Consider the following 20884-nt stretch of genomic DNA (forward strand, 5'->3'; position numbering starts at 1 on the left):
TACTCTGAAAACTAGAGATGTGTTTCTGTTCCTCCTTTGTTTCACAATAGTGGGCAGTACATACTGTCTCTCTCTCTCTGTTCTTTCCTCTGTATGCCTAACTGATTTTCAGAGTCTCTTCAAATCTCATAACCTCTGTTCTCCTTGGCCTAAGACTTCTAATCTTTTCTTGCTTTAATAAAATCCTAATCCTTTTGCTTCCCACTTTTCATTGTATCTGAAATTTAGTAATTTTAAGAATTGTGTACCCACTACATCCACAGATACTGCCTGTTTGATATATTGTAACTCAAATATATTACATGTAGTTACACTGTAATCAGCTGTAAAGTGATCTGTGATAATGTGTATGAGTGATACTATGCGTGAATGAAGTATATGACAGTTGTCTTGTAATAGCTCAGATGAGCTGAGAAGTGAGTTTTAATCTGCATAGCTTCATTTAGAGTATCTGGAGAAGTGTTGGTAGTTCTGTTTGATTAGGTGGGATATTTAACTGAATGTTAACTCTGTAGTGATCAGCCTCTTGTAGCTTTCTTATTATTAGCAATAAGGTATTTTGTGTGTGGAATGATGCCCTCTAGTGTTCCCATAGTGTGTATCAAGCCATAAAAGATTATGAAAAGTTAAGTGAAAGCTTTTATTGAATATATATACTTTTCACAGCTTGCTGTGCAACAGTTTTCAAAATGAACATCTTTGTCTGCTTTAACAACATTTTTGAATATAGATAAGGAAGTTTTAGTTTAAAAATAACATGCAGATTCCCTTTTAAAACTACAAATATTTATTTGAAAAGTGGCTCCTCCTTCATTTACTTGCTGAGAGCTGACTTTGAGGTTCTGCATTTGTTTCTCTTTCTCTCTCAGCCCAAGTGGTGAGAAGAGATAAGGGCACCAAGGTCCTTTCTGCAGTATCATTGTGGTGCCAATGATGAAGAAACTTATCTACCTTTTTGCAGTTCTTTCAAATAAGCTGTCTGTAAAGCGCGTGGCTTTCACAGCTTGCTCCCTGCTCTGCATGTGCCCTCAGGAGGTCCAAAATGACCCCATTCCTCAAGTTGGTTTTCAGCTTTAACTCAAGCAACAAGGAAAACAGGGCTTAAAGTGTGCGGGAGAAGGGGATGAGACCCAGGAGCAAAACACTGAAAGCTCAAAGAGTCAATGAGGAGCACAGAACACTACCTGAGTTGCTGCCTCCTACAACGCCATGGTCGCTGCTCCCCCATGGGCAGGCGCTGGCCACGTATTGGCCCATCTGCCATCACAAGTGGGTCTGGTGTCTCTGGAGGAGTGGAGCCAAGCCAAGCCTGGGGTTGGGAGCTGCAGGAATCTGAGGAGTGGCAGGCAGCAGCTCTGGAGGGCTCCAGCCAGCCAAGTCTGCCCAGCACCTTGTTAGGGGATAGGCTCGGAGCTGGGCCAACAGGGAGTGGGAAGCGATGGGAGGTCAGAGGCAGCACCCCGACACAGGCCCTAGCACTCACTGAGAATCCCCACAGAATATCACTGCACCCCCTCCGCCAGACATCCCCACCCCCACTATCATGCCACCTCGAGAGAGAGATCCTCACTCCCACTGTCATGGCACCCCCACACCTAGTGAGAGACCCCTACTGTCATTGTATCTCCATCCCCAGAGAGAGATCCCCACCCCCACTGTCATGGTACCCTCACACCCAGAGAGAGACCCCTACTGTACCTCCATCCCCAGAGAGAGATGCCCAACCCCAATGTCAAGGCACTGCCACCATTACTGCACTCTCATCCCCAGAGAGGGACCTCCCAACCCCACTGTTACTGCATCCCATCCTCCAAGAGAGACCCCCAACCCTGCTCACTGCAGCCTCATTCCCATTGCACCCCACCCCTGAGAGAAACCCCCCATCCCCACAAACTGTCACTGCACCCTCAATTCTCTATCTCCAGAGTCCCATAGAGACTCCAAATCCCAGAGACACAGTCAACTCCTCTGATTGTCACTGCACCTCAGACCCCTATCCTCATGGACCCCCAATCCCACTGTCACTGCACCCCAACCCCAGAGAGATATGCCCAAACCCTCTGACTGTCACTGCACCCCAACCGCTGAGACCCTTAATCCCACTGCCACTAAATCCCCAACCCCATTGTCACTTCACTGCCACCCCCAACCCTACTGACTGTCACTGTACCCCAACCGCCTATCTCTAGAGACCCCCCGACACCACTGAATCTTGAAGCATCCCCAATGCTACTGAATCTCACTGCACTTCTCAGCCTCCTGTCTCTAGGGACCCACAGTCCCACTGAATTTCACTTCTAGCTCGGCCATCTATACCCAGAGAGACCCAACCTCACTGAACCACCCATCTCCCCCAAACTCATAGGACATATTTTGTTTTAAGAATTTGTATGAGGCCTGTTACCTCAGTTAAAAACAATAATATATGAGTATAAATAAAACATCATATTATTGTTTTTATATATATATGTATAACATAAAATTGTGAATTGTCTGTATCAAGTGCATGAAAATTTACTTTAGCTGGGGTTATGATATACCGCCCATATTTTTCAGACAACTTTTAGCACTGAAGAAATTTAAATCTAAAATTAAGCTTTCCCCTGAGTTTGGCTATTCTTAGTGTTTTCCCCTTCAGGACAGTTCTATCCCTGCCTCTAATTCCCTCTGGATTAGAGAGGTATTTTTCTATACATCTGGACTGGCGGCCTACCTGATCTGTTTGCTAGAGTGAGTCTGAAGAATCTCTCTGCATCTCTTCTCATATTGCTAGCACCCGACAACCTGTTATATTTCCAACCCTGAAAAGATTCCTTGATTTCAGCTTGCTTTCTTCATGGACGGACTATTTATCACATCAAATGAAAATGTAAACAGTACCTACCTCTGTCACTGATTCGGAGCACTACTCATAATTAGCTCATTACTCCACTTAATCAATTCCAGATTTGAAACTGAGGAGATGGTCTTATGTTTTCCTCTTGCCAAAAATCAAGTACAAGCCCCTGTTTCATAGCTGCAAAAGTGTTAGTTTATCTGAATCCTGTATAATCCACATTTGTGCAAAACTAGGATGTTTCTCACTGACATCCTGTTCAAGGGCCTATAAAGGTAGAGAGCTCTTTACAGCTGCTTCATCGAGAAGTGTATAACTCTATATATTATGTAGGAGGGGTGCAGACTCCTAGCAGCACCCTCTTGCAGCATGGCATTTCACTGGAGTTCCTTGCCTCAGTTTCCCATCTTGTTCCTGGAAATAATCCACTCACAAGAGACTTAAAAAAAAAATTACTACCCTTTTCTTGGATTCTAATTTATTAAACATAGTCTAGCTTCCTTTAGCCTGCCCCTAGGTCAGAGCCCCACAGTCTTCCTTCCTGGGGCTGTGTGGTTCAAATCCTGGCCTCCCTGGCCTGAGAACTCTCCCCTTTTACACAGTCCTTCTTCTGGGACTTTGTGCTGGCAAAATCCTCCTCTCAGCCAGCTCTCCCTGATTGGGCTTGGAGTTTCCTTTTTGAGTCAAGCTCCCCTCCTCCCCCGCTCTGACAACTCCATTGACCCTTTCCAGGTGGGTCGAACTACCCCAAATACCTATCTGGGCCAGCGGGGGGAGAGGGCAGCCTTAACCTCATTCACTTTACAAGGCTTCTGGTTCCAGGCCCCTTAAGGTGGGCTGGGTTTTCCTGTACCATCCGTCTCCCAGACACTATTCTCTAGAACCATCTTCCTCTCACCCAACATCTGTTTTGGTCATTCCTTCAGCTGTCTTCTGCCTTCCCTTGACATCTGGAATGGGGTAGATGGCTTCTCAGATTACCTCCTGGGGACTTCAAGTGCCAAGACCCCTTTATAGTATACATAAAAAATATAAACTATATTTAAATTGCTCTTACTAGTCCTGGCAGTTTGCCATGTTTCTCTCACTGCCTGCAGTCTATTACATTTTTCTATTAAAACATGAAGCTTTTTAGAGTGAGAAATCCTGTGAGATGTATATCTTTAGAGAAGAGGTAATTAGGTGTAATTATTATTTTCTGAAAACCTGCATGTTCATGGAATACCGTTCACTCACCCTCTTCAATAGAAAACTGAGGATCTGTAACTTTCCTAATTTATATAATTTTTTAATTAGCTTTTAAGGGAGTATTTTTGCCTCATAATTGAAAAGAACTAACTATTGGAACACTAGGGACTGCCCAAGTACTTCGGCACACAGTACCAAAGTACTGTGCGACGACGTCTCTGCATGCAACAGCTCAGATCTATCTGGGAGGGTTTCTGCCAGAACTGTGTGCAGTCCCACAGAACTCTAGAATGGTAATCCATTGGCATGTATATCTTCAGAGAACTATTACAGGTAAGTAAGTAATTCTTTATTTTCTTAGATTAATCCAAATAACATTTCAGATACAAGTGTGGAAGATAACTTTCAATATGTCAGATGTGTATGATATAGTACTGTATATGCATTCATTGCCTAAATTGTTTACAGTTTTGAGATTAAAGCAGTGAGTTTTACTATGATTGTCACAATAATTACTACTGTAGCTGTGTAACCAAGTGAGTAGGTAGTTGCTTAAAAGAGCAGAAGAAATAACATGAATAGTTATGATTCAGAGATAACGGAATGTTAGCTGAAGTACTTCTGATGAGTGAGAAACCAAACTTTTCATTTCAGTTGAGTAGATATAAACCCACCATAGGAAATTATTTACTTATTGATTTATTATGGATAAATTTAAGTTTTCCTGACACTGCAAAAATATATTTTAAATTTTGAAACAGTTCAGTTAAACTGCTTAAATCTTAATGCTATTTTTCGTAATATTGCACACCATATAAGATAATATACATCAGGTAAGTAGTATTTAAAACTAGTGAAAATTAACTAATAACTTTTTCAGAGTAATCTATCTTTGTCTTTGTTACACTTGTTTGTAAAATAGTACAAAGGCAAAGTTTCCATTTAACTTAAATTTCTGGAATAATTAAAGTTCTGTGATCATGCATTAACATTTATTTTGTGATTCCATGATTTGTCAAGTAGGCTACAGTTTGATAGGAGAGCTAAAGGAAGTACCCATGTTCTGTAGAAAACGGCGCTGGTGATACTTTGGGTAGCACTTTTCTCATTGAGAAGACTAAATTAATGTCGTAGCATGGTGTGAACGGACACTGCTACTGGAGCTATCATCTTTTGGATGATTTTTAAAGCTAAGATCCTGTGCACTTGTGGTCATCTAAGACTCAGCATTTTTCACAACAGTAGGGATGTTGACCCAGTTTCTTAAAGATATTTAGGCATTGCTGTGCTCAGTATTGCAATACCTAACTGATTTAGGACTCTAAATCTAGTGTTCAAAAGGAATTTAGGCAGTTAGGAGCCTAAATCCTATTGATTATGCCTAAATCTCTTTTGAAAATGAGACAGTCTCCTAAATCAGGTAGGAGTTGCAATGCTGAGTGCAGCGGCACCTAAATACAATTACAAATCTGGGCCATTAACTCTTGGTAAATGAACTATATCCGAGGAAGCTTTGTTCTTCTAGTTTACTCATTCCCTTTCTTTGTTTTCATTGCTAATCTCTCCTCTTGAATTCAGCTGTCCTACACCAGTCTATCTGTCTGTCAGATTGTTTTATCTTTCACCGCTAACTTTAGATTGAAAACTCCCAGGACAGAAAATTTCTCAACCTTTTTGACTGTAAAATGCCTTTTACTTGTGGGCTTATGGAAATATTATTAGGATGCTATTGCAGAGTTCAGCCTAGACATAGTAGTTCAGCCTAGACACATAACAAGCCAGTTGTAATTTACTATGTTTAGGCTGTCCTTTACTATGTCTGTACCAACTGAATTTGCAACCTTTCAGTTCTGACCTAATAAATTAAGGTAAGAGTGATGAGAACCTACATTTTTAATGTCAGTAACTTAATGGTCTCACCTGAAATTGTTGAAGAGAGTCTACATCTGAGCAATAATGAGTATTGAGGACTTAGAGTAGTGAAGTATAGAACAGATATATATATCATGGTTTATTATGCTAATGGTTGGGATATAAATGGAGCACACTTGAAAATCTTTGGGTATCTGGGTAGTCCAGGCATATACTGACAGAAAAATATTGTAGTCATGAGAAGTGTGTTGAGACAGACAAAATATATTTTTCTGAGTAGAATATATTCATTTTATATAACATTTCTATGTATGTAGAAGTTATGGCAGGGTTAAGAAATTAAAATCCTTCTTTGATGTTAAAGTATACTTTTAAAATAAAAGATCTGAAATATTATGGAAATAATGGAGTCTCTTATAGGATAGGGGAAGAATAAGTAAAGATAACTCTGCTTTTACTTGCATACATAATTAACTGTAATGAAGTATTAATTGCAAAGGAAGGTGCTTTTCTGTGTTGCACTGTTTCAACAGACCATTAATGTTGATTTTCAGTAAGTCTTGGAACATGGAGAAGTTCCAGAAGACTGGAAGAAAGCTAATGTTGTGCCAGTATTTTAAAAGGCTAAACAAATTGACCCGGGTAATTATAAGCCTATCGATCTGACATTGATCCTGGGCAAGATAATGGAACAGCTGATACTGGACTCGATTAATAAAGAATTAAAAGAGGGTAATATAATTAATGCCAATCAACATAAGTTTGTGGGAAATAGATTCTATCAAACTACCTTAATATCTTTTTTTGATGAGATTACAAGTTTGGTTGATAAAGGTAATAGTGTTGATATAATATATTTGGACTTTTGTAAGGCATTTGACTTGGTAATGCATGACATTTTGATTAAAAAACTTGAAAGATATAAAATTAACAAGGATCACATTATATGGATAAAAGCTGGCTAGCTGATGTCTCAAAATATAATTGTAAATGGGGAATCATCATTGAATGGGTGTGTTTCTAATGGGATCCCACAGAGATTGGTTCTTGGTCCTATGTTATTTAACATTTTTATTAATAACCTGGAAGAAAACATAAAATCATCACTGATAAATTTTGCAGATGGCACAAAAAATTGTGGGAGTGGTAAATAATTAACAGGACAGGTCACTGGTAGCATGATCTGGACCACTTGGTAAGCTGGGTGTAAGCAAACAGTATGTGTTTTAATATGACTAAATGCAAATGTATACATCTAGGAGTAAAGAATGTAGGCCATACTTACAGGGGGACTCTGTCCTGGGAAGTTGTGACTTTAAATAAGCTCGGGGGGCAGCAGGAGTTTGAGTTGGATAATTAGCTGAACGTGAGCTCCCAGTGTGATGCTGTGGCCATGAGTGCTCATGCAATTGTTGGATGCATAAAGAGGGGATCCTTGAGTAGGAAGTTATTTTACCTCTGTATTTGGCACTGGTGCAACTGCTGCTGGAATACTGTGTCCAGTTCTGGTTTCCACAATTCAAGAAGGGTGTTGATAAATTGAAGAGGGTTCAGAGAAGAGCCACGAGAATGATTAAAGGATTAGAAAACATGCCTTATAGTGTTAGACTCAAGGAACTCAATCTATTTATCTTAACAGAGAGAAGATTAAGGGGTGACTTAATTACAGTCTGTAAGTATCTAAGTGGGGAACAAATATTTAATAATCGGTTCTTTAGTCTAGCAGAGAAAGGTATAACACGACCCAGTGGCTGGAAGTAGAAGCTAGACAAATGCAGGCCGGATATAAGATGTAAATTTTTAACAGTGAGAGTAATTAACCATTAGAACAACTTACCAAGAGCTGTGGTGGATTCTCCATCACTGACAATTTTTAAATCAAGATTGGATGTTTTTCTAAAAGATATTCTCTAGGAATTGTTTGGAGAAGTTCTATGGCCTGTGTTATACAGGAGATCAGACTAAACGATAACGATGGTCCCTTCTGGCCTTAGAATTAATTAATTTATTAAATGAACTTTGCACTTTATTATGACTGTACATTTATGTGTCTAGGGATTTTATTGGTTTTAAAATATTTGCTTGACTGATCTTTATTTTGGGGCAAAATTTATTATTTTTCTCGCTAAATAAAGAATTTAAATATTTCTAGCTTTTCTGTTTCTACCTGTGAATGATTCACAAACTGGCATGCTACATAGCAGCACAAAACTTTTGCACCCAGTAAATATCCATGGGCATGAGATAGAAATCAGTATGGCTTTTGCTATAATGACTTATGAAACATTTTCAAAGGTAGTGTTAAAAATGAAGTCTGACCCTATAAACTGAGAAACTTTTCTTTGAAAATATCCTTGGTCTGTTCACTTATTACTTAAAAAAATTCCTTATATTAACATTCTCACTTTAAGGTATAGTTTCTAGTCTCTTAAGCCCCTTCATGTAATCTTAGTATTTTAAATAAAAACAAATTCCTTGCGCTATTATAGCTGTTTTCAGGATTTATATGTTGAATAAATAAGACCAAAAGTCTCTGAAATGTGATAATGATACCATACCTTGACATTCAGGGCTCAGTTGTGGCATTACAACAGAACATACATTGTTGGGAGGAGGGTGAAGAGGTACATCTCTGCAGAGGGAGCTCCTGGAAGCATAGTGCCTCCGGGAGCATCTTTTGAGGGCAGCAGCTTCAATAACCTTAAGTAATGTTCAGTGTAAAGTCTTCCTTTCACATCACTGTTGGCCAGTGCAGGGTACGATATGGCTTCTCCTGGCCTCCTCTGTTTCTTTTGAAGAGGCTTGTCAGTGCGCCTATGGTCACTACCTGGGAAGAGTCCATATACTCCTTAAGCACAAAATCTACAGTTGTGCACAACCCACAAAATACAATAAATCAAGTTTCTGCCTAATCTCTCTTTAAGTCCCTGTAATAACACTTTGCATGTCTATAACACCTCTCATCTGAGGATATTAAAGCATTTTTTATAAAAGTCTGAGTAAGTCCTATATTCCCACATTACAGATGAGGAGACTGAGGCACAAAGAAGTTGTTACTTCCCCAGTTACACAGCATACCTGACCCATGTCTCCTGATGCTCAGTCCTCTGCATTTTCCGGCAGAATTAAAGTTATAATAGAAGTCCATGAGGACCGTATAATGTTAAATGCTAAAAAGGCCTTCTAAAATAATGTTGTTTGCTCCTTGAGATGTTAGAGGCTGGAAATTCAGTGGAGTTGGTGCATTGAGTGTGTGGGGAGGGAATCCTTGAATTGTAGATCAAATGGCCCCCTCTATATAATTAAGGCAATATTCTCTTTAATTATCTTCAGTGGCTGGGGTACAGATTGTCCAGGATGTGGGGGAATAAAGATTAGAAAATGGTGGTGGGATCTTCAGGGCTCTAATGTAGATGTGTAGGGCTGTCCAAGGAAAAAGAGTGCCTCTCTCAAGAGGGTTTGACAGTTGAACTACCAAAAAATTGTTGTCTTTCTACAAGTTCTTGAAGCTTTTCTCCCTGTTGAGTTCATGTGTGAAACTGAACAGAACTATTAGGCTTCTGTTCTTGAGGTCAAAGCCCTGATGCTAAAGATAAAAAGAAAGTAGCTGGTAGAAAAGTGAGAGTTGGCACATAGTTGTGCTCCAGAACCTAAGCTATCATTTACAAAGTAAGCAGTTAGCCCTTGTATTTCCAAAAGATATCCGTGATTAGAGTGATGACTACACAGTAAGTCTGTACGAGCTTGTAGACAGCTTTGAAACAATAGTTCTGACGGAGATGAGCTGCCCACATTAATCTCAAAAGGGTATTGACACTGAAACCTACTAAGGATGTTTTAAATGTCAGCATTGTTAACTACGTCACAGCTGATTATTTTGGCAGAAAATTTAAGGTAATATACATCTCTAGTGTTATTCAATGAACTGGCAGATTTTGGTGCAGGAGGTTGCTGTCAAGGTTGCCATGGAGAATGAGGAATTCAAATTTCAAATTTCCCATCTTCTTCTTCTCCCTCTCCTGTGTCCCCCCCCCCGCAATGAAGTCATTTCCCCCCCTCCCAAACACATACATCTTTTCCCCAGTACCAAAAGCCTCAACTGCTCCCAGGCTCCCAAGCAACTCCAATACCTTCCAGCTGTGAAAACCTCAACAACTTCTACGATACACGTTTTCAGCACAAACATATGGCACAATCAGAGTTGAAAATTTGGGGGCAGTATAAAATGTGAGGAAAAGAGAGTAAGAGCGTTTGAGGGAGACAGAGGAGAGAAGCAGTATCACATTATTCAGGAGTCCCTCCCAAATCGTATAGATCCAATAATGTGCTCTATGGGAAGTGGAGCCTGGGAAATAATACAGATAATAATGAAGTGGGAGTAATGAGTCTCCCACTAAATAAAATAGACTTGATTGATTAAAAAAAAAAAAAGAGAGAAAAGGAAAGCTGTTATAAATTTAACATTCAGATAAAAATTTAAATATTTAGTGATATTCTTAAAGTTTCTTTGAAACACTGTGATATAATTATAACTTGCTTGATTTTAGAAGTTCCCTTTCATGTTTTCCATCACAATTTGGAGAAAAGGTTTAATTTGTCATCATTCCCACAAGATGGAGCTCTTTACATATGTAAGACATAAAAACTGTGCTGTGATGGTTACGTTAGGATCATTTTATAATGTAACTTTTTGTGTTATTTGCTGAACCTTAAAGATAGTCTATCAGATAATGTTTTAGATAATACATACATCAACATTTTGTTAATCTGCTTCTATGGAAAGGCACAATGCAGTATAGAAAACAGTAAATATTAGGTGTCCCTATAGACAAATAGGATGGTCTTGTGGTTAAGAGACTGAACTGGGACACGTGAGATTTGGGTTTTCTTCCTGACTCTGCCACTGACTGTGTGACTTTTGGCAAGTCACATAATCTTTTTATGTCTCAGTTTTCCTTCTGCAGTATGGGAATAACAATACTGTGCAACCTCCTGTGGGTGTGGTGAGATTATCCTTCCCTACCCTCTGTGAATTAGGGAAGTATTAACCCTTAATGTATATGAAGTGTTTAGGTATGAAGCTGGTGAGCCCCATACAAAAACCCGTAAATAAAAAGAAATACTGGTTCTTTTCATTATGTACTGGACACTGCATCATCTTGCACCTGGATATGTGCTTCCAAGAATTTCCTAGTTGATCATTGTTTTGTCGGGAATTATTTGTTTGATAACATCTTCGATATATTGCCAATCTCGTAGTGCCCAATTATTTCCCAGTTTATGTATTTGAATAGAAAAAATTCAGTGTATGGAGTTTGTTTCGTCACATCATGTTTCAAAGTCCTTTTCTGCGTCTAGGTCTCATCTATTTTTTTAGCTCTCCTTTTTTATTAATATTAAATTGTGATAAATTCACTTAATAAAACCTCCTATTCATGAACAGTGTAGATAGATAACCTTGGAAAAGGAAGCTCTTTCTTTGTCCACATGCTATGTGTAGAACTGGCAGTGCAAGGTTCCCACCACTGTCCTTCCAACATGGCATAGTCTTCTTCCAGCAATACTACAGTTGACTGGGTAGTATATATTATAGGAAAACTTACAAATTTGTTCTGCTTCGTTGAACAATTTGGCCCAATAGGTTTCTCTCTGCTGGTTGAACTTGCTAAGCAGAGTGACCAATTGCTTGCTTCTGAGATTTCCCCCCCCACTCCAGCACTGCCTCTACATGCAACCTTTAATTCATCTTCTGTTTTAGCTCCAAGCAGATGGCTTCAGCTTCTCATAGAGTAGTTCAGCTTGCTTGATGGGCAGAAAATACCACAAGTGTGACCAAGTCCAAATTCCTTTAACAACCTGCTCATAGTTTGGCAATAGTGATATCCTGGCACAGGTGATGTGTCCACAATATCTTCCAAGCCATGTTTTGGTGGCTTCTTTCTCCTCAGCATTCTCATTCCCTTTCCAGGAATGCACTGCAAAGTTGTTTCCCTTATGTTTCTGCTCTCCAGGTTCTAGCATGTTAACCCCGTCCTCTTCTAGCGGAGACAGAATAGTGCTCAGATGATTGTCCCATACTAGGACCCTGGAGTACCACAGCATTTGCTGCTCCAGGTCAAGCAGCTTACAGGATTTGCCCATGATGTGATAGGGGGCTAGAGAGTACAGTTCTCAGAACCCTTCATCACTTTCTTGCATGTATTAGTGGATCAGACTATCTGGGAGTCCAGAGATCTGCTTGCTCTTGAAAATAACTTCCTCTTTTATGCAGGGCTGCTCAATACCTCTTTTACTTCTCTGGCTTTAACTGCTTTCCCCAGCTGGACATTCTAAGTGTACGTCAGTATCAAAATGGAAAAAAATCTCAATAGTTCAAGGCTCTCCCTATCAGAGGAAGGGGAAGCTGCCATCTCTTCTCTGTCCCTTTTCTCCTCAGAAGCGCCAGGCCTTGTCAGACATTTCAGTTCTAGCTTTATTCAGCAAGTAAGTTTCCATGACTCTAGTAAACCCCCATGCTTCCCAGAGAGTATAGATAGAAGAAGGATGGGAAGTCATACTTCCCTGTAGAGACTTGGAAGGATAGGACTCTTCCCCTCCCCAAGAACTTGGCCAAGATGGTTACAAAAACTTAGAGGGCTCCAGACTCTACATTCCCCAATTCTTGAACCTCAGACTAAATCTACAGCCTTCCAGACACAGTGGAAAACTGTTGGTCTTCTTCAAAGATTAATCCAGCAGTAGTAGGTCTTTGGGGGGGTGGGAGGGAGGGAAGAATCCTCCACTTTGCTAGAGGCTAACACTTCCCCCTTGTACTCTGGGGACAAATAAATGGACTCTACCTTAAGAAAGCAATATGAATCTCCACTTAAATGTCTCAGGCGGTCCCTCAATATTTTCTGTGCTTCCCAGTTTTCCCTCTGTGGACTCAAGATCTCAGCAACTTTTTAAAAAAGGAATAAAGCTAAATCTCTTTGCCAAAGAATGAGGGGGGTGGGGGGAAGCTTGCCTTGGAGTGAAATTCACTCATAGCAAATACCCTTTTCTGAAAATTTTAAAGCTAAGTTTTTATAGTAAGTTACAGAAATAAGAAATCATATGCTATCATATAGGAAGACTCTCTTAAGGGGATGTCTGTATTGAAAGTTCATTTTGTAAGAGAGAACAAAAGCTTGTTATTTATAAAAATACATGCAGAAAAGTAAAACTAAAGTATCAGGAATGTTTGCACGCTAGTGTCCTGTACAATTATGACATTCTGGGGTGCAATCCAGACCAGTGAGGAGCTATGTGACCCCTGCCCTGCGCACTTAGGTGTCTCACAATGCTTTGCTGCTGTAACTCCCACCTGGGCCGCTCACAAACAGCCTTCCAGCATGCAGGTAACACCCTGAATGTCTGTGTATAGCTGCATCCTGCTAGCCACACATCATTCACACTCTGGCTTCCACCAGCCTTGATTAGCACTTGCAGAGTGATCCCAACACACTCCTAATCCTGGTCCCCCCCGCTGCCCCCCCAATGTGTGTCCTGTGCTGTCCAGCCCTCTCCTGGACAGTCAAGATATATTAGGTCCGTTGCCCCTTTAAGGGGATCAATATTCAACAGTCTGTTACCTAAAATGAAGCTACCCAAACAATTCACAATGTTGGATTAGTTTTAATTAAAGAATAAAACTAGTATATTTAACTACAAGAAGATAGGTTTTAAATGAGTACAAGTATAAGGCATTAAAGTTGGAAATGGTTATAAGAGATATAAAGACTAAACTTAATGAACTAGACTTGGTTCAAGGTGAAGTCCCTTACCACATGTTTCCAGAAACATTGCTGACCAAACACTCAGCCAGGATCTGCTGCCAAAATCCAATGTTTTCTTTTGTTGTCTTAGGTGAAAAGGAGAGAGAGAGCTATAGGGAGAGATCCCTTGGAGGTGTTTCTGCCCCTCACTTTTATAGTTCAGTCACCCTTTTATTGCATTTTCCTGAGGATTACCCCTGGATGAAGTTCATTCCCACTGTGAGGTTGGAGTTATGGAGTTTTGTGTTGAAAGAGGTTTCATGCTGTTGTTTGCTAAGATGCTGATCTGTTTGTTCTTGCTCCCCTTCCTTGCCAAAGAATGTCCACTTGATAGGTGATGGCCCATCAGCTTTGATGACATCTGGCTAGAGGCATCAGCTTGTCCTATGTCTTTGAGAAATGGGTTTGCCCACTCCCCAGACTTGTCTGATAAACACACCTCAGTTATAATTTCAGCTCACATTTATAAATTTACATATTATGTTACTACACATGTTTCATCATGATATTATCGACCAGTGAGTTATTAGTTTTCAAATGATACCTCACAAGGCATATTTTGTACAAAGATTATTACAGTAGTTTGTAGGGTGTGAATGCAGGGATGATTTCCATCACAACTATATCTTTGCTTATTTTAGCCTTTTCCAATATTTTGGTTTTATTTTATTTTTCCTAATATTTGAGGAACAGTGCAATAAACAACTACAATGGGGGAGATGAAAGTTGAGGTTTCCATGGAAGATGACCTGTCCCAGGCTCTCTTTTGTGCTATGACTGTTCGCCTATAGGTGTCAGCAAAATGGAAAATATTTTTAGTTTTGTGAATAAAGTACTCAAAATCCAGATGTATGATCTGTCTCAATACACAGCCAAAAACTCTGTCCAAGTTACAGTATCTCGATGTTTTTTCTTAAAGCCCAGGTCAGGTGATTACATGCAGTGGTGCTGGAACAATTTTTATAGTGGGGGTGCTGAGAGCCACTGAACCAGACTGCAACCCTGTATATAATGGAAACCACTTCAAGCCAGGGGGTGCAGCAGCAACCCCAAAACCCCTAGTTCCAGCACCTATAATTACATGAGAATCTCGGCTTTCCTTTTGGGAGGGAAATAGTAAGTTTCTAGCCCTTCTGGTTGTGAAGAAAAGCCTGAAAACGTGAAAAGGCCAAAAACTAGAAGGCAGATTAAAATAAATCAGTTTTAAAAAAATCTCATGATTTTTAAACCAATTCCATACTTTTGGGAGTTTGACTGATGATTTTTGATCACTTGGGGTTGGCAATACTAAAACTTTCTTACTGGCTTCCTTGACTCTTGCGTTGTCTGTGTTGCCATTCCAACAGTCATCTGTCTTGCCCGCCACTGTGACCATGTCAAGTCACTGTTCTAATCCTTTGATTGCCTTTCCCTCACTGATCAGATTTAAGGACTCTGTCCTTTTCTCTGCTGTTTAGCTGCCCATACCTCTCACTCCTCTTTGAACCTTCTGTTGAAGCTTAAAGATTAACCACCCACTATATCCTTTCCTTGCCCATTCTGATATCTATGCCTTTTTCATGTGACTACTATTCCCCTAAGCAAGTTCAACAAGCTACACGTTCAATTCTTCCATGAGGCCTATAAATCCTAGTTCTACCTTCAAAGAATTAACAAACCAACCCGCCAACCCCCACCCTTGCAAAAAAAACCCAGAAAACTCCAAAACCAAATTTTATTAAAACAGGTGGAATTAACAAATCACATTTTCAACTTTGCTTTTTATTGTATCTGCTTCTTAGTCCTCAATTGTATGTCATCAGTAGGATTATAAGCAGCTCAGGAAGAAGAACACAGACTCCTTACTTGTCTGTGAAGTCCCAAGGCCAAAGTTTTCAAACCAGATGCCTAAAATTAGGCAACTAAATCCATAGTTAGGATCCTAAATAAAAACAGCCTGATTATCAAAAGGGCTGACGTCAATAGGAGTGATGGTGGCTCACCACTTCTGAACATCAGACCACTTTTGTGTGTCTAGGCATAGATTTAGGTGGAAACTTTATGCATCTGTGTTTTAAAATATTGGCCCTATTGCACTCTTGGAACTGTATATAAATCTTTTTATGAGAAAAAAGATCTCATTTTATTAGTTACTGTTGATGGTAGTCCACTAGGGGGCTGAATGCTTCAGGATATTTCTTAACTGTGTTTGGCTAGAGTCATGCAAAATGTATTTAATTGGGCAAATCTGTTAGACATACTAGAAAAATAAATATGTATATTTGCACTTCTTTATATTTAACAAACAGTGGAATTTGATGAAAAAGTGATCCATGCTATTTGAAGTGGTTAGAGAAGCTGAGTCTTTTGTACTCAGATTTGAGCATAAGGGCATAAGTAACCGACCAGTGAGGCTGAGGTCAACCATGATATAACTGGTTAAGCACCGGGATTAATGCCATAAGGGTCAGGTTCAGAGCTCGGTTTTGAATTATGTCTTTTGTTTAATAATATCAGCGGTGTGGATCACAAATTATGTCATTGTGATATCAAGTTTGAATTTAAAAGATGAAAACCTTAAGATTTCAGTAATGGTCCCTACCTGTTATACTAAACTATTCAGAAAAAAGAAAGTTCTGTTTTGTAATTTGTATTTAACAGGTCTGTATATGATGACCAGCCAAATGCACACCAAAGATTTATGGAAAAACTAGATGCTTGCATACGTAACCATGACAGAGAGATAGAAAAGATGTGTAATTTTCATCATCAGGGCTTTGTGGATGCTATTACAGAACTTCTTAAAGTAAGGGCTGATGCAGGAAAATTAAAGGTAAGAAACTACTTATTTAAACTTGTGTATATTGATTAATGTTTCTTAGATGGAATGTTTCTTCTTTAAGGGATAAGACTTTCATGGTGTACATACACATCCTGATGTTTACAATTAAATTTTCAGATATTGTATAGCTGTTCAGAAATGTCTTGTTTACTGTAATAATAAATTTGCCATGTTCATATTTTTAGGTCTCATTTTCTGATTTCTTCATTTATAATTTTTTTAAAAAACATTGCCAAAAATAAATGTATTAAGTAATTCTGGAAGACTTTTAAAAGGCAAAGTATTGATAAAAGCAATATTTCTTATAATAGGTCTTGTGTTTTGATTACCAAATTATGTATAAGACCTCTTAATTTCAGATTCAGAAAAAATATTGTTAGAAATCTTGATTCTTTTGGAAAGCCTCCTCTTGCAGTTGCACATTTTTAAAAAAGTGTTCTTGTGCTCCCCAAAAGAGTAGGTGGTGTTGTGATATTCATTAGAATTGAGGACTAAGGTTTACTCAGAAGTCAGAATGCAGAATAATGAATTGTGAGACCTGTCCCTTTTAGCTCTCTTTACACTTTGGAAAGCAAAATATGCACACCAGACAGAATGAGCGTAGTTCACCAGAGGTTATGATTAGAAGAGCATTATATAAAGGATATTCAGATAACAAGAGACCAAATACAGCGTCAATGAGGTCATTGAGCATCTTTGTTTGGAAATTAATGAGATTTTTAATAAACTAGAATGTGCTTCCTTATTATGATGACCTAATGAGTCACTTAATATGTGGGAAAATCTGAGGTCGAGCTTTGCCTGCACCTGCAGCATTAAAATGTTGCTGTGGTTTGGAGATTTCCACGTTTGATGTTAATCAACCACCCAGTGTTTGCATTCAGCAAAGTATGAATGTTTAATTACCATAAAATGCAATCACCATTTCTTACAGACAATGAATGGCACATAGAGCTCATTGAGGTTATCAAAAAGGGACCAGTGGTCAATTGGGTCAATGATTTGAATTGTTTGACAGACCTACAGAAACAAGTAAAGTTCAAAAATCCCAAGTAAATTTGAGAAGTTTGCCACAGAATCTGTTAGAAAGAACTGTCATAAGTAATTGAAGTTAACAAAAGCCCTTTGCAATCAAAAGTTCAAGTTCAAGCTGTAGAGTTAATTTGAATTTGCATTTCTTTGTTCTAAATTTCTCATGAAGCATGATCTAATTACAAGGGTGAGCAGTTACATCAGGGCAATATATGCATATTTGTCTAACAAAGGTGAAATTATTTTTAAGGTCCAAGTTACTGATACCAACCGAAGGCTTCAAGATGCTGGGAAAGAGGTGAGAAAATGGTTTTTAATTGAATATTTGCAGCAAATTAAATTTGTTTGCATAATTTAATTGTAATTTTTTACAAAATATCTAAGGTGATAGCCCAAACAGAGGAAATCATCCGATGTAGAATTCAGCAGCGGAATATTACAACAGTAGTGGAAAAACTGCAGTTGTGTCTTCCAGGTGAGTTACAAATATGTGCAATGGTGACATTTGGCTAAATACAATAGCTAATGAGATAAGTCATTGTACCCAAAATGCAACAGAAGTATTATTTTTTCCCCTCATATTTCAATGTTCTGTAACATGAAATTTAGCAGAAGAGTTACTAGGATCTTACAAATGTGTCCAAATTTAGATCTCATTATGGTATATTTATTCTATAATAATTGTAATAGGGTAAACATACAGCTTTGTTAGCAAGCTAACAACAAGAGGACATAGATTGTACGAAAAAATTAAGCATGTCTATTTTTATCATACAATAAATATGTTTTCATTTAAACCTTTGAAGTTGTTGTTTAATATTTATTTTCCTGTGGTTAAAAATTTAAGGGAAAAGATTAAAAAGTTTGTGAATGTTATTTATAGTAGCATCTTTCAACATTGTGCAGTATTACAATAGTATGTTATAGAACAGCACCATCTTGAGACATTGTTTCGTATATAGTTAGAGAACATTGTATTTCATAGTGTACATTTGTAAAGACTGACTTCTGTTTATGACGTTGGCAGATAGGTTTGAATCTTTTTCTTTGTACTACGTAATCTTTCTGTTGTGACTTAGGATAATGACAGTAGATGGTACTGTTGCCTTTCTATGAACTGTTCCTATTAACTGATAATACTTATGACATTCCCCAGGTTTTTTATGGTATGTTATGAACATAACTGGTTGACAGATATTTAAACAAAAGTTGGTGTGTTTACACTGAGAAATGTTTGAAACTACTGTTTTATTTTAAATTCTTTGCTATTTAACTTCTCTTTAATAGTTTACTTTTTTTCTCTTAATCTGCAATCTAGAACCTTATTTTTTGCTACTTCTTGTTGGTCTTCATATTGTAATATGTTATTGAGAAAAGTGTGTAAGTGAAACTAAGACTAAAATAATATACAGTATATACTTTTCATTTTAAAGTATATATTCTTTTTCTTATTAACTAGAGTATTTAATTTGCAATAAGATCTAAATGGGTTAATATTTTTGTTTTATATAGTACTGGAAATGTACAGCAAACTAAAAGAGCAGATGAATGTAAAAAGGTGAGTGAATTTCTTTCTATAACTGAAGTGTAACTTTTTTAATGAATGGGTTCATCTACTTGTCTTTTACAATTATTAACAGACTGATAAAGACTAGTAAGGTCAAGACATAGTGAATCATATAGTCAGGTCTTTTCATCATTCCTTGCCTTTGTTTCAAGTATGCCATTACAAATTAACAGACGCTACATGAAAAATAAAACAATTCTAGGATCTTAATTAAGAAACTTGAGAAAACAATTTTTACTTAAACAAGCATGAATGCAATGGAAATATATTTTAGGACATGAAGTATAAACTTTTATTAATACTCTAAAACAATTTAAGGACCAAGAATAATAGTGATCCTTAGGGAGTTCAGTAGAAATGGTAAAATAATGGTCCCATTTTGGTTCATTAATACCCTGGTAATCTATCACAGTACATGAAAATGTATAATTCAGTTTCCCATATATCTTCCTTTAGTGGCAGAAATTTTGTTAGTCTCTTATTTATTTGAAACAATTAGTGTAATGTGTAAAGATTTTCTCTTTACTATATGCACAAAAATGTGAACTCTAAAAGACATTCTCTAGACATCAGAGTTGGATTAGTGTTTGCTGTTTACTACCTATGGGCTAGATCACTGGTTTGCAATCTTCTCAGAGTAAGGGGCAGCATGTTGTTGCAGTATCTTTGGAGCAGCCTAAGAGGGAGACTGACTCCTTGAGTCACAGTCTCCCACCCACTGTTCTGAGAAGAGGAAGTAAACTCCCTGGACCTATACTCATTGTAGCATAAGCTCCTACTCCGTAACATACAGCTATCACTTTCTGCTTGCTAGAATAGCTGTTCTGCGGAGCCTGCTGCTTCCTGCATGCTGCAAGTGGTGATACAGCACACTAGTTAAAGTGGTCATGTCCTCTTACTTCCTTGCACTGTTGCACAGGACAGGAACACTCTAGCTTTATAATTGGCAGGGGTGTTAAATTACTGAGTGGAATCATGGAGGGATCACATGAGTGAGCTACAATGGCAGTTAGTTTTTTAGCAGCATTTTGATTTCAGGTAATCTATTATTTTTGTAGTTTGACTCCCATTGGTTCTTTGGGGTTGATTGTTTTTTTTTACTGTTATTGAGTATTCATCAGTACTCTTTAAAGCTAAAAATAACCTTCAGTCCTCTAAAGATTTAGGGCTATGTCACCTCCTGTAGAAAAATTTGCAGGAGAGGAAATGTTACATGGGAAACTGCAAGTCAAGAACTGTGGCATTACAGAGGTATCAGCCCAACAGAGTAGGGGTTAGGACATGTCATCATCATCCCACTAGAAGGAATGCCGAAGGGGGAGGTCCTCTAATAGCATCAGTATCCTCAGAGCTGTATTGAAATCCCATGGAGGTCTAGAGCACTGGCTCTCAACCTTTCCAGACTACTGTATCCCTTTCAGGAGTCTGATTTGTCTTACATACCCCAAGTTTCACCTCACTTAAAATGATTTGCTTACAAAATCAGACATAAAAATACAAAAGTGTCACAGCACACTATTACTGAAAAATTGCTTACCTTCTCATTTTTACCATATAACATAAATTGATTGGAATATAAATATTTTACTTATATTTCAGTGTGATACTTACCGTATAATAGTATATAGAGCAGTATAAACAAGTCATTGTCTGTATGAAATTTTAGTTTGTACTGACGTTGCTAATGCTTTTTATGTAGCCTGTTGTAAAACTAGGCAAATATCTAGATGAGTTGATGTACCCCCTGGAAGACCTCAGTGTACCCCCAGGGG

General features: G+C 38.3%; 1 protein-coding gene across 1 annotated transcript in view; it reads left to right on the forward strand.

The window, feature by feature from the left end:
- The window catches only part of EXOC6 (exocyst complex component 6), a 176942-nt gene that overhangs the window by 19933 nt on the left and 136125 nt on the right, over window positions 1-20884 (forward strand). Inside the window, exons 2-5 of the mRNA XM_065408079.1 lie at window positions 16333-16504; window positions 17796-17843; window positions 17930-18020; window positions 19058-19103. Of these exons, the coding sequence (XP_065264151.1) occupies window positions 16333-16504; window positions 17796-17843; window positions 17930-18020; window positions 19058-19103 (357 nt within the window). The remainder of the gene's footprint in view (window positions 1-16332; window positions 16505-17795; window positions 17844-17929; window positions 18021-19057; window positions 19104-20884) is intronic.

This window comes from Emys orbicularis, chromosome 7, assembly GCF_028017835.1.
Source record: "Emys orbicularis isolate rEmyOrb1 chromosome 7, rEmyOrb1.hap1, whole genome shotgun sequence".
In the NCBI taxonomy this organism is placed as follows: domain Eukaryota; kingdom Metazoa; phylum Chordata; order Testudines; family Emydidae; genus Emys; species Emys orbicularis.